Source organism: Phasianus colchicus, chromosome 2, assembly GCF_987193195.1.
Source record: "Phasianus colchicus chromosome 2, bPhaCol1.hap1.1, whole genome shotgun sequence".
NCBI lineage: Eukaryota > Metazoa > Chordata > Aves > Galliformes > Phasianidae > Phasianus > Phasianus colchicus.
In genome coordinates, this window is record NC_143437.1 from 25,145,013 (window position 1) to 25,159,113 (window position 14,101).

The window sequence follows — 14,101 nt, forward strand, 5'->3', positions numbered from 1 at the left end:
TGAGCAACAAAAGAAACAAAGTACAAGATTTTTTTTAAACAATCGGTTCAGATTCTTGAATGCTGACATATTAGATGACTAAAATAACTGCATGCCCTGCATTGTTCTGTTGTATCCTAAGCTGGATACTTTTTCTTCTTTTTTCAATAGTCACCATAATTATAAAATGTAAAACTATTCTTTCAGCAATAAAAATGAAACATTTATTTTCAGCGCTGTATATTTTAAACATAAACTAAAGCATATTATGAACTAACACCGTATCATTTGGTTGATTAATTTTCAAATTTCTGTCATCTAGATGTATACGGTTTTTTAAAGTGAACATACTACATTTGCTGCCTTAGCTGTGTTAAAATTGCATTTGGCTTATCAATTCTTTATCTCTGATAAGACTGCAGTTCACATACTTGCACTAAAGAGAATCTTTAATAACAATGCCAAAGCTTTTCTATCACTCTGGAAATTAGTCAAGAGAGACTAACCAGTCTTCACATTCATCTTACATTATAAAATTCCCTCCCTGTTCCTCAGTGACGTATAGCCACGTTTTTAATCTATGAGGATAACTTTACAAATGTTCATTTCTAGATTACAAAATCTCTACACGGAAAAGGGGGGCATTGCCATTTACCATATCAGCAATCAAGATAAACCTCACTGATCATCTTGTGGCAAACAACTGAGCAGCCTACCTACTTGAACTTATAGGCTGAGCGGATTGGGAGGTAAGCAGGGTCATTGCTAAATTATTCTCCTCAATCCCAAGAAAATCCTTCACATAGTACACAATATGACTATCCTCTCAGTCACTTTCAGCCTCCCAGGCTCACAAATGCAGTCACTGGACTCAGGATTTTCTTACTCTCCCAACCAATCCTCTTAATCCCTGCCTAAGCACCCACTGCTCAGTTCCGCCTTTTTTTTTTTTTCTGCCTTTGTCCCATCTGTCAAAGCCCTTAAGTCAACAATTCATGCATGAGACTGTAAATTACACATAACAAAGGATTTACTTTCTCCAATCTTCCAATCTTTAGTGTGATTAAATAGATGTTAGCTACTATTACAGAAGTAATCCATCATTCCCATACTCCTAAATTTCTATTTAAAACTTTGAATAAATGCAGTAAATATTCCTCAAAACAGTGTCAGAATGGCAAAGCAACCAGGTTTGGATTGACCAACAGATCAGTAACCTCCTGGGTTGATTTTTGTGTATGAGCATGCATTTTATTTATTTCCAAATGCAGAGCAAGAGTGCTATTTCTTTCTACCACATCACCACTATCTCATTAAAGTTTCTCAGCGCTGTTAACAGCAAGAAAGTTTTAAAATAATCTAAAATAACCTTTTAAAATACATGAATTACTTATTTTGTTGTCTATGCTAATACTCATTTAAACCTCTCTACACATTATTTAAATTTAAAGTTTGGCTACGAGCAGAGTAAAAAGAAAAATATGTTCGCTTATACAAATGAAGATGGCTTTTGTGTATCTTATGAAAATATTGGGAGTTGCACAAGTTTCAGGCCACTGCACACGTTTAGGCTTTGTAGGAATAATCTCTTTGTAATATAAGGTTGGTAAAATTGCCAAGCATGCAGAAATGTGTGCGAAACATACACATTTGCTATTCCAAACCATGTGCACACAAAATCACTTCCTCTATTTCAGCGAATAATTTAAAAACTAACAAACATTTCAAAATGCTTGATGAAAGCATGATTTTATTATTACAAAAAGAGATACACAAATAAACACTGTAAACACTGCTAATAGTAAGCATTTTCTGTCTTGATGTAACAGTGAGCTGTTAGAGGCTTTTTAGAATGTCATTATTTGGCATTTCTATGCTACGAGATTGAAAATGAGAGCTCTGAAAAGCACAGTGGTTATTACTGTGGTAGGCTTTGACCAGAATCTCTTAATAAATCGCGTTTTCCTTTTTTCTAAGCATCTTGAGATTCAGAAGCTTCATCCCTAAAAACACACTTCAGACTTCTTTAGTCTTTAACATTTTTATTTTCTGCATTTTGCATCCTTTTAAGGATTACCTAAGTATCTTATTATCTAAAGCAAGAACTCAGAATCATCAATATCAGGAACAAAACACTACATTCTCTCTGCTCCTCCAATCTCCAAATTAATGCTTACAATACACAGTATTTTGTGCATCTTCCTTACAAACACGTTTGAGCCATGGAGCAGAGAAGCCGTGCATGCACACATCTTCACTAAAAAGTTCAAACTTCTTTCCTGAAGAATCATTCACAGTATCTTTTAAAGGTTTTTCAAAATGTTTACCAGACTACCCAAACTTTTTCTTTGTACTTCCAAACATGTCCTTTCTATCTTTTTTTTTTTTAAAAAAAACAACTTACCAGTTATTCTTCTTATAGGGAACACTATTTAATAAACAGTTTGAGTTCTTCCTCTATATATAAGCCATATATTCAAAAAGCACAAACATTCCTTAATATAAAGCTCTGTTACAAATACTGAGTTGGAGAATTGTTGCTTGTGCTTCTGACTCAGAATTTTCAATGATAGTTCATTGGTCTAGACAATTTTAAAGAAAACATTAAAATAATTAAGTTTTTTTACACTATATTGTTTCCGGAAATCATAAACTAAGTTGACTCTAGAAACTGTTAAGATTTTTATAGTGTCCCATCCATCATGTAAATTATTCTTACAGGCACATTCTAATTCACTGTATTCAGAGAACATGCTAGATGAGAAACACTGTTCTTGTTTTAACTGAAGAAACCTAAATTGCTATATTTTTATTCTTCTTAAATATACTGTGATGACGATTAGTACTTATTCTGAATTCTATAATCTGAACAGAAGACACATTACAAGCTACAATGAAAGCAAGTGGTGTGCCTTGCAACTCACTAAAGGTTAATTTGATTCTGATGAATCTAATAATGCATGACAGCAGGTTGGATTTATTTCAGAAGTGTAAGAGTTGGATCTAAGGTTTATGGTCATCTCCTAGCCACTGGCAAAACAGTCAAATGTACCACTTTGCATTTGGCAGGCAGCCAGCTGCCACAGAGTTTGGATAGGGAAGGGCACCAGCAGGGATGGGGATTGAGGAGAAGGCTCAGGGGCAGTTCAGTGAAGGAATCTTGTCTGTTTGGATCTTGCTATAAAGGGGAAAAGGCAGACTGCCAGAAGGGGAGACTTTCAGTTCTGATGCCAAGTGCATTTGTTGATACTGTTAGCTAAAACGTGTTATCAGCAAAACATGCTGTCTCTCTAGTATGTTTAATACATAGCACCCTAGTGCCTCATAAGGTAACGTATTTCATAACATAACTCCTAGCTACCAGTCATGACCTGTTTTCCCATTGAAAAATACAGACTTCACTGAAAACAATCCAGAAATGATTTACAAACTAAAGAAAAAAAAGAAAATCAAACAAAACCTCCAGACACCCTAATCAGCAAAAACTAACAATTTAAATCCCCTAAACATAGAAATGTCTTACATGTGCTTCACTTTCTTGGCTTCTTCAATACAATCCAGAGATAACAACGCTTTTATGAGGGTGTCATAAGTACGATACTGATAGTCGCTCTTCCCTTGGCTTTTCAGAAAAACATCGTAGGCCTCTGAAAAAAAGAAAAGAAAGCCCAAATGAAGTATCATATTACTATGATACTACTCATAGAAAAAAATTTTTTTCACTGAAAAGGTCCCTCAGAAATCCATTCATCCTCTTACATCTTTGAAAGCAAAGCTGCTGGTAACAGTTTGTTCAAAAGTGCTTGAATATATCAATCAACTAACACATAACTCCACAGAACAAAAAGTTTGCTACTGCTGGTTTATTATATATGGCTGTTGCTTATATACCAACACAGTCAGCTAGAAGGGGGAGACTCAACATTTTTGAAGCAACACCTAATTCTGGGGTATACAGTTACAGTATCTGGTGCATGATCACAACAGCATTTAACAAATAATATAGGAGGTGATTCCAATATGGGGAGATCAAATTATTTGGCTACGACAAGATTTATACAAAACATACAATTTACAAATATACAGATATTTAACAAGTAAACTACGCTGCGTTTGTTTGACTGATTAACAGTTTTATTTCATGCATTCACAATAACTGTCAGTGTATGAAAAGATGTTACCAAAAAGGGGGAAAAAAAATGATAAGCACATTTTCAGTCATTTATTTTTCTGAAACAAGATTATGCAGCTATAAACATGCAGCTAAGACTGCTACCTAGGCTATAACATACACTAGAAAGTGGTGTGAGGAACAAGTGAGCTTTTACATCTAAAACTGACAGCATTTTTCCTATAATAAAACTTAAAAATATAAAACTCTTTGCTAATTCAAATCTAATCCATAATTACCCTTAAGCAACTTTTTAGAAATACTTAGACTATCACTACAAATTTCACAGGTATGTAGTAAACTATATTTTTTTAAACTTTGAAAGGAAAGATGAAGATTGCTCATTTGAATCTTATTGTCACAAGAAGCACCACACTAATGGCACTTAGTACATTGTGCTGTGGAATTTTAAACCAACATTCCCAAGGCCTAAGTGCTTGATGTTAAACTGCTCTACTCAAACTTTTTCAACCAATAAGCACATATAAAAACTTCCTGAAATGCAAGCACAAAAGTAACCACGTATAAAATTAATTATTAATAACAACACACAATCTCTTACACTGAGTTTTATGATAGAGCTAATATTGCCATCCCAAATCTACTTTGGACACTTTAAGCTATATTAAATATAGATGAACAGATAATGGATAAGAATACCACAGTAAAAATTAAGTCCACTTCCACGTATGTGAGTCCCATGTATATGAAAGATATGGAGAGAGACACAAGAGAGATGGAGAGATAATATGATTGACGTCTGACATTACAAAAGCGACTGCATTGTCAACCAAAAGACCAATAAAACAACAACAAGATGACATAGAAAAGGCCCGCGAATCCTCCCCCACGCTCACTTATCAGTCTGAGGCTAATGCTCAGCCTACTGCAACATGCTAAATTCTCTTGCCTGCTCAGATGCTCAATACCAGCATTTGTAAAGAAGTGTTCATACCAAAATCCGGCAGCTTTCTGTTATTTGAGATAACTGCAGACTAGCTGCTTTTGTTAAGAAAAAATGTAGGTGAATGATAATATTTCTTCTTTCCACTTGTAAAAGTCTACTTAAATTCTGCTTTTTGATTATAAAAAAAAACCTCTTTATGCTTGGAGACTCCTAATGCCTTTAAACAGAACAAGGATTTCATTCCATGTTTGAATATTCTTTTGTACTATTCGGATGGAGTTCATCAACTCCCAGTGGACATGATATCAAGCATATATCAATGACCATAGTCCACAAAGTATAATATCTGTTTAATGGAAATATCTGTAATTCTTTTTCTAATTATTAGTTAAATGAAAAGCTGAGGAAATCTTGGTATCAGTTTTGTTTTATATGTAAATTGCAACCTATTCATATTAGATTTTCTCAACTCTATATTGCAACCTTGCAAGTAGCACGTTTCAACTACACCTTGGTGACTGAGACTTATGTCCAATCAGGTATTATGAGCTTATCACTTTTTCAGGTGCCATCTAAAATTACTGAAGTATATTAGCAATCCAGACAAAAATTTCTTAGTTTCAGAACCATATTATGCTATACCACCTAAAAAGTTTGTCTAAAAAGCGATAACTTTTGAAGAAAATTTCAGCTTTCAAGACAAGCAAATTTGTTTCAGCAGCTGTAACTGTCTAGGATAATACAAAGTAAAGCAATTCCCTAGAGTCGAGTTCTCATACTGCAGAATCAAGATAAGAACAAAATCTGATTTTGAAAAAATAAAGCATTTCAGAGAACAGACTTTCAAAACACCCTATGACAGAACAGTTAAGTTCGTTAATTACATAACAAGATAGAAGTTAAATATTTTTCCTATCAAAAAGGTTCTAATAAAAATTATATTCTGTCTTATTGCATTCATATCAGAACTGTACAATACTAATAGACAGTAGTGACAGTTTAGTTTAAGACACAAAGAACATTTTTTCTCTAAATTATCTGCTTCCCCTGTTTTCAATACTCCATACAAACTCCTCTCTAGCTCTGCTGTTTTGAGCAAAAGAACAAGCAGAAGTGATTTATTGGTAGATTCTGCAACAAATGTCATCAACAACAATTAGTAGTTACAGTTTATATTTTTGTTTCTAACTGGTTTCCCTTCTTCCAAAGTCAAAGCTATATTAACTTTGTTTCCATTCTCCACTTGATTATTTCTGGTATTCCCCACATACAGAATATGCAGAATCCACACTTCTAATCAGCATGCCTGGGATTCAATATAGGAGGATCATTTTACCGACAATTGAAGGTAGCTGCATGAATGATTAACAAATTCTTTAAAACTCACAGCTTAAAAATCAGTGGGTCCAACTTGTAAAACACATTGATAACACCCAAAGAAGAGGAAAACCAGACATCCTGTATTTATGAATATTTATAATTTAGCAAAATAGACTATTTTAGCCTATTTCATTCTATTTCCTGAATCTCTTTTCAAGTAAGACCAAGTTTTCTATCATAGTATACGCAAAGAAAAGAAAGACTTCCAGAAAAGAAAGACTTCTGCACCTGGCAATGGTAAAAATGGACTCTCCCTTCAAAGGCCCAGTTATGCTAATTCTCACTCTGTGACAGGGTTTTTGATATGAGAGGGATAAAAACACACTTCCAGTTACTTCAGTAAGCACAGACTGATCTGAAGGAACTTAGGTAAACTCCTCTTTTTCTATATACAAAGACAAACAAATAAATACGTAAGCATAAGTTAAATCTGCTTTATCAAGCCAGGAAAGTTTCTGTAGAAAAGCTATTTTTTTCTTGTAGTAAAAGATCTGGAATGATCTCTCAATAAGGCCATTTTATTTGTTGGTGCCCAAAGGTTTGGGAACAGTAAGCTCTGGGCGTGCCAATTTTGATCTTTTCTTTATAGTCTTTATATTACCACTCAAAAGAACACATGCTTTTCGGCACTCCCTTTCTTTATTGGAGGAAAGTTTCCCAATTCTATGAAAAAATGTGGACAAGTAATTGTAAAGAAGCTAAAGATGCCAAGTGACATATTAAATTGTTCCTTCAAACAAAAATAGTTATGCAACATCAACAGAAATAAAATAGACTAACATATAAAAGCCCCAGAGGAAGACAGCTATAGAATAGTTCAGTTGGAAGGAACCTACAAAGATCACAAAGTCCTACTGCCTGACCAAATCAGGGCTAACCTGAAGTTAAAGCATATTCCCAAGGGCATTATCTAAATGCCTCCTGAATACTGATAGACAGCCCTATGCCTGTTCCAGTGTATCATCATGCCCGCAAAAAGAGATTGTCACTCATATCCAGCTTGAACCTTCCTTAGTGAAGCTTGGTGCCACTCCCTCACATCCTGCCACTGGTTCTCAGGAGCAGAGCCCAGAACCTCCCTCTGGCCTCCCCTCCTCAGGGAGCTGCAGTGAGCAGTGAAGCCAACTTTTAGCTTCCTTTCCTCAGTCTGGAAAACCCAAGTGTTGTCTTCTCCTCAGAGGACATGCCTTCCTTCTGCCAGCTTTGCTGCCCTCCTCTAGATGCTTTCGAGGACCTTAACATCCTTTTTATATTGTAGATCTTTGAACTGCATGCAATATTCAGAGTGAGGCTGCACAAATGCTCAACAGTGGGAGAATCACCTCTTCAGAGCAATGAATTAATCTCCATAGCATAGATGAGATTAAATTAGATGAAACTAATTCTTTTTGTTATCAAATCTATGTCTTAAGTGATCGGATATGGTTCCAAAATCTATTTTAGATATCTGGTCTTCTTTCAAGACTCTGAACAACTTCTTCTATTGGTTAATTGCCTTCCCATGAACCTGTCCCTGCTATTTTACTAGAGATCTGTAGAGAGAAGAATTACTATCATGTCTCACAACATAAAACTTGCATCCAAGCAGTAGACCACAGAAACACCTATAACAGCAAAACAGTATTTATCACTGACCTTGTGTATGAATTTAGTTTCCTATGTTTAATAGCTACAATCAGAAGTCTAGAAAATGTGTTTAACCAAATATTACAAATGACAGGCTAGCAATACTTAAATGTTTTTAAAATTCAAAACTTCAGCATAGACTGACTTTCAACATGCATTTAGAGTCAATAATTCAAATGACACTTGAAATATTTTTGCATATGTTTCTCCTTTCAACTTTCAAAGCAGAAAGTACCAAGTAACTACCAACTAACACTGTAAGTAACTTTTCTAACATACTAGCAAAACAAAAGTAAGCAAACATCCATTGCTCAATATTTAATCAAAATCTAAATCTTAGAGCTAAGAAACAGTGATTTGGCAGAAACAGTGGATTCATTGTACCTCTTGCATTATTTTTCTTGCAAAGCATCCTTATTTTTCTTTCTTCAAAACTGGAAGATCCTGGACTTCCCATTTCTTCTTGCCTAGTCTTTAAAACAAAAAACTTACTTAAATTACTGTAATACTGAAAGATATATATTCAGCAGTACTGTGAGCTAGCAAAGTTACCTTAGGTACCTCAAACGGGACAACTTGACCATTTTTCTCTAATATATCAGCCAGTAATCTCAGTGTTTTCTCACGAGGAACAACATTTTCTTCTTGAATTTTAGTCCAAACAGCTTCAGCTCTTCTCCAGTCAGAGTTGTTATCTGAAACAAGATTCAGGTCTTCAGATAAAAGCAAATTTAAAGCATACATACATATCTGAAGTCACATTTATGGAAAAACTTCATTGTTTATATACGTCTGCTTCATATAATCAACCTGAAAAATTCCAAACTACTATTACTCCACAGGAGACACTAGACGATGGAAACAAACAAAAAATAATAAATAAACCAAAAGATTGACTTTAAAGAATAAATTATCCCAATAATATTTTTTAAGTTCAGGGTATTATGCCAGTAAACAGAGGAGAATGGAGAACGTTTGACACCTTTACATGTGTTTGCTTTGGACTTCACAACTGTAAAATAAATGCTGCCAACTGCAGCAAATTCAGCCATCAATAGACAGACATGGGGCTTGAGGACATTAAACAAAACAGGTAGTTGAAAAAGGTGGGTTTAGTACTGTCTGGAAAAGAATATGCTAATGGCAGGGTGAGTCTAATTACTGCCTTCAGCTACCTAATTGACAGGCCTCAAAAGAGCTCAACATTGTATGAAAGGTGACCGTTAAAAGTTGCAGAACATCAAACCTTGGAACAGGTTATTCTTCAATTTCCAACTCTGGAAGAACAAAACACCTTACTTGACAAGGCCGTGATCTGATTTTAATTCAAACTGGTCCTAACTTTGGGAAAGGATGAAATCCAAACCTCCTTTTTTTTCTCTTAATCTACAGCTTAAACTAGATAGTAGGTGCGACTGACTTGTAGATCTTAAATTGTGGCTAAGGTGCACAATGACAACTCTCTACCGTACTTGTGCAAAGGGCAGCTTTGATAAATAGTTTAAAATGGCTGAAAGCAGGAATGTGCATGGTTTTTGTCTTCCATGGTGACAGAAACCCACAAATGTTTTCCACTTCTTTGAGTAGATGGAATTGGTTTTGTCTTTTCAAAGAAGAGTGAAGATTTTGTGTGACAGACTTTGATAAATTCTATCTTTTTAGATTCTCTTCCTAGCAGGCACACTGTCACACTTAGTCACTGCCAGAGGTGAACAGGATGATGGTGGAGAAATAAGAAGACTCCCTCCTGTTGAGAATATATTGCTTTTCAGGCCAACTCGATTTTCAAGGGTGAACTAGTATGTGCAAAGCCAGAACTAGGTAATGCTACAGTTTGGTTTTGAAGCTTTCTGAGACTGTTGAGGAAATAAAAAGAAACAAAAATGACAAAAATTCTCTGGCCATTTTTGTGGGGAAATACTCATCTCCTCTGTTTGTGGTTAAACAAAACGAGGAAGCAGCCTCTCTTGTTGCTTTATTAAAATGGAGGCCTAATAGTGTTTTATTTAGCATAATAACATTGCTAGTTCTAGCCATTCAAAAAAAATACGTGAAGAGCATCTAAAATTACATCAAGCTCAAATGCAAGCTTTCCCACTGCCCAAGACAAATAGTTGCTGAATATAAATACAGAATATAAGGTTGTTTAATTTTTCTGAGACACGTAGAAATCCCTACAATGCTATTTTAAAATTACACAACTATTTTGTGTTCAACATCCAATTGTAAGAACACAAAATGTTTCAGATTTAAATAACTAGATCTAAAATTTCCAACATTTTTACTATGTATTATACAGTTTGATCCACTGAGTAACAAAACCAAAGCAAACAAAAACATAGAAAAGAAATGAAAAATCACTACAGGTACATTCTACACCAAGTCTGTAGCATACAAACAAACTTCCAGTTAAAAAGAGTTCGGCATTTCTATGGATACCAGAGGCTGGCTGTAGTTGGAGGAACTAGGAATTGTAGTTGGGAACAACCTACCAATTCTCCACACCTTTACTAAAGGCATAGGCAGCTTCAACTACAGTAGACTCTAGAACTTTAGTGATTATAAAGATACAGAATATGACCAATTTTTCTTCTAACAAGTATTTTATTAAGCAAAATGGAGAAAACTTTCAAATTAGGAAAGTAACAAGAAGTATACATCTTTCATTCTTTCAGTTCTAGAGTACTGCTGTGCTGAGCTGTGCAGGTTAGAAAAAACAACCCTGATCTCTCCTCCTCTGCAAGATGCCTCCATAATTGTTTGCAGGCTACTTACTTATGAGGACAGATCACCTCTCCAATTCAAGGCTATTTCCCATCTCCAAACACAAAAGCAAACATACTGAAACATGAAAAAGGTTACATGATAACTTACCACAAAGCTGAAGCAGGTAGTAGTACATCTCATCTCTATCACATTCAAATACATTCTGAGTTAATTCTACCAAATGCTCCAAAGTCTCCATCTTTAAAAAGAAAGGAGAACATCATTACACCTCAGCCAAACATTTATTTTTCTGTGTACTTGTACTTACATGCTGTGTGCATTCATCTAAGATATTTCTGCGTAAGAACACAACAGTGCTTACACAGAGCATTAAGTTCATCTCTTCAGCCTGTCACAAGTCCTTCCACTCCCCAAAAATCTAACAAAATACTTCTAAACAATTACTCCTGAAATACAATGATAGTTCTAAAGAAGACAAGAAACAAGCCACATACCTGATTACCTGATATACACCTTTTTGCAAACCACTGCAATCTTCCAGAGTGGGCTCTCAAGCCAGGAGTCTGCAAAATCATATTTCCACAAGAAAAAAAACGTTACTTCACACAGAACATTCTAAGCTAAAGAAAACATAATACATGTACTGATAATAAGTTTATTTTTTAAAAAACCTGCAAGAGACAGATTTAAGCTCACAAATAATCAAGTTAAGCTGCATTTATGAGAGGTTTAAAAATTGCAGTCATTTTATTCGAGACATTTTCCTTTTCCACAGCTGAACAGTGCTGTGTCTGCACTGACAAAAAGAACTGCTCCAGAATATACTTCAGATGAACTGAAGTATTAAGTAAACTCTATCACCACAGTAAGAGTATTATTGCTATTAACCATCATAATAATTTTCACTACTTATGGTAAAGAATTGCACCAAATGTTTCCAAATTGTCTTCACAATGAAAAGTTCATATTCCAGATCATGGCAGCATCAACATTTAGTGTCCTTTTCTGACCTACATTAGTTGCCTTCATGCAGATATTAACATCTAAAACCAAGAGTGTTTTAGGCTGTGACTTCTTCTGCTATGCTCAGTAAGAAAAACATGAAAGTACAGAGTAATAACCATGCAAAAGAAGACGGGAGGTATGCTAACTGTAACTCCAGCCCCAGAACAGAGCAAAGGCTTACTCTACATCCACAGAAGAATTATGTTTAATAGTTAAACCATAATTGTTTTTGTTGCTCATTTTCCCAGGTTAAAAGAGCATCTGCTTGTTCATTCCTTCATTGTTTTGATCGGGTTATCAGCCACAAAGCACATTCAATCCTTTGTGAACTTCATTTAGTACAGACTACCACATTCTTCCTTCTCATCACCACAGATCTTAACAAATGTATCATTTCCTCCACTGTGAACAGCAAAATTCTTACATAAACATAGGAAAATTCAAAATTCTCTACGAAGCATGTTACAGGCATTCCATTACTTATGTCCATTGCATCAAGAAAAAATGATACAAGAAAACCCGTATGCAAAGCATCCATCATTTTTACCTCTGACAATGTTTCAAGACTACTTGAATTTACTTTCATTATAGACTCCTGTTTCAGCACAAGGATCGTTTACAGCAAGAGTTGACTGTTGCCATTTCAGGTGTCCAGATTTGAATTAATACAACCCAAAGTAACTTCAGGGAGATGTCTTTTCTATCTAGAAAGATGTGTTTTGACTCTTGAAGGGTTATAATTGCTAATGTTATAAGAAGTCTCAAATGCTAAAATGTGAAGCAATTTCCAAAATTCAAATGCAATTTTTCATAAAAAGTAAGAGGCAGCTTGAACAAAGAGCTGTGACAAATAGAGTCTTGGTTCCAAAACAATGGAAACAATTACCATTGAAGAAGTCAATTAACCATCCTTCTTTTTTAACATAGAGAAATAATTTCCTTTCCCTTGTCTTCTCCAACAGCACAATTATTACCATTACAACTTCCTGAACTAACTCAGCACCAACTGAAGAAGCAGCATGTTGAACTTCACTTAAAGACCTTAAAATTTGCTGAAGAAATATGAAACAGAGTGCTTTGCAAAATATATGTTAGGCCATATGATCCTGACAACTACTCAAGCCAGTTTATGCAATCATTTTAAGCACTGGGTTTTTTGTTTGTTTCTTAAGTTTTAAATAAGAAGCTAACTCCTAGCCCAGCTCCTCAAAATGGACTATCCTGCCTGTGTTTAACTGTGCTTGACCCAACAAGTTATAGAAAAACAATGGCTAATCGGATACTCAAAAGTGGTGTAAATTAAACTTTGTTTTATTTCTAGGTATTCGCTGATTTTTCAAATTAGATTTTACCACAGATATTTATGTTTACAGATCCCTAGTCAGCAGTGACTTTTTGGTCTTGTTTTTGTTGTTGTTTTTTAAAGACCCAGCAAGCAGTTTCACAAAAAATATGCTGAAAATTAAGTCAAGAATTAACATCTTACACAACAGGCTCTTGAAAATGAAAAAAAAAAAGTATGTTGCTTGCATTTGTAGCTAATCCTCTTTAGAACATGGTAAAATTCAAATACTGAATTCACTTACAACTTTCAATATCATTGCTGATCTGAATGCCAATGAACTCAACAGCTCCAAAGCTACAAACTTTTTATAGTAAATCCTTTCCTGTTCAGAAATGATTGATGTGTCTGTCACTACAAGGACAGCTGAGTTATACAACAGATATCCTCGTTTTTCATTTTGAAATTGAGAAGTGTTTTCACATACTGCAGGTCTCAATCATCAAAAGAACATCTAGGTCAGATTAACTAAATCTCCAGGGCTTGCCTGATAGTCCATATTTGTAGCTTATCCCTTACCATCTTAGGGAATTTTAAGCATTGCATTTAGCATGAAGCAGACTTTCTACAGTAGAGCAGACTAAGATGCAGAATAAAAATAAAGCAAGGAATAATAATTAAAAAAAAACAGGAAAAAAATACATGGTACCTTAATTACTTCTTCCAGTTTCCCAGCAGAGAGCAAAAAATTAAAATTCTGCTCTTGAGTCTTTGGACAAAAAAATATATTCCTGAATATTAGTTTTCTGATTATCTTGTGTTTCTTTTTTTATAAAAAGACAACTATTGAGGGTCTGAAGAAATTCATCCAGCATAAAGGCCAGAAAACCCCCAATTTGCTTTATAAATTCTCTTGGAATATGAAACAGCAGTACTGCACCCGATAAAAGGATCAACATGCTTTTCATCCTCTTTCAGTACCTATGGGAGACTATAAGGTGACAGAAAAACTGGCAATACTTTT

At 34.8% G+C, this 14,101-nt stretch overlaps 1 protein-coding gene across 1 annotated transcript in view; it reads right to left on the bottom strand.

Moving 5' to 3' along the window:
- Positions 1 to 14,101, bottom strand: part of LRPPRC (leucine rich pentatricopeptide repeat containing) — an 87,479-nt gene that overhangs the window by 16,012 nt on the left and 57,366 nt on the right. Inside the window, exons 26-30 of the mRNA XM_031594817.2 lie at positions 11,285 to 11,353; positions 10,938 to 11,028; positions 8,616 to 8,758; positions 8,448 to 8,535; positions 3,503 to 3,626 (exon numbers count right to left, since the gene is read on the bottom strand). Of these exons, the coding sequence (XP_031450677.2) occupies positions 3,503 to 3,626; positions 8,448 to 8,535; positions 8,616 to 8,758; positions 10,938 to 11,028; positions 11,285 to 11,353 (515 nt within the window). The remainder of the gene's footprint in view (positions 1 to 3,502; positions 3,627 to 8,447; positions 8,536 to 8,615; positions 8,759 to 10,937; positions 11,029 to 11,284; positions 11,354 to 14,101) is intronic.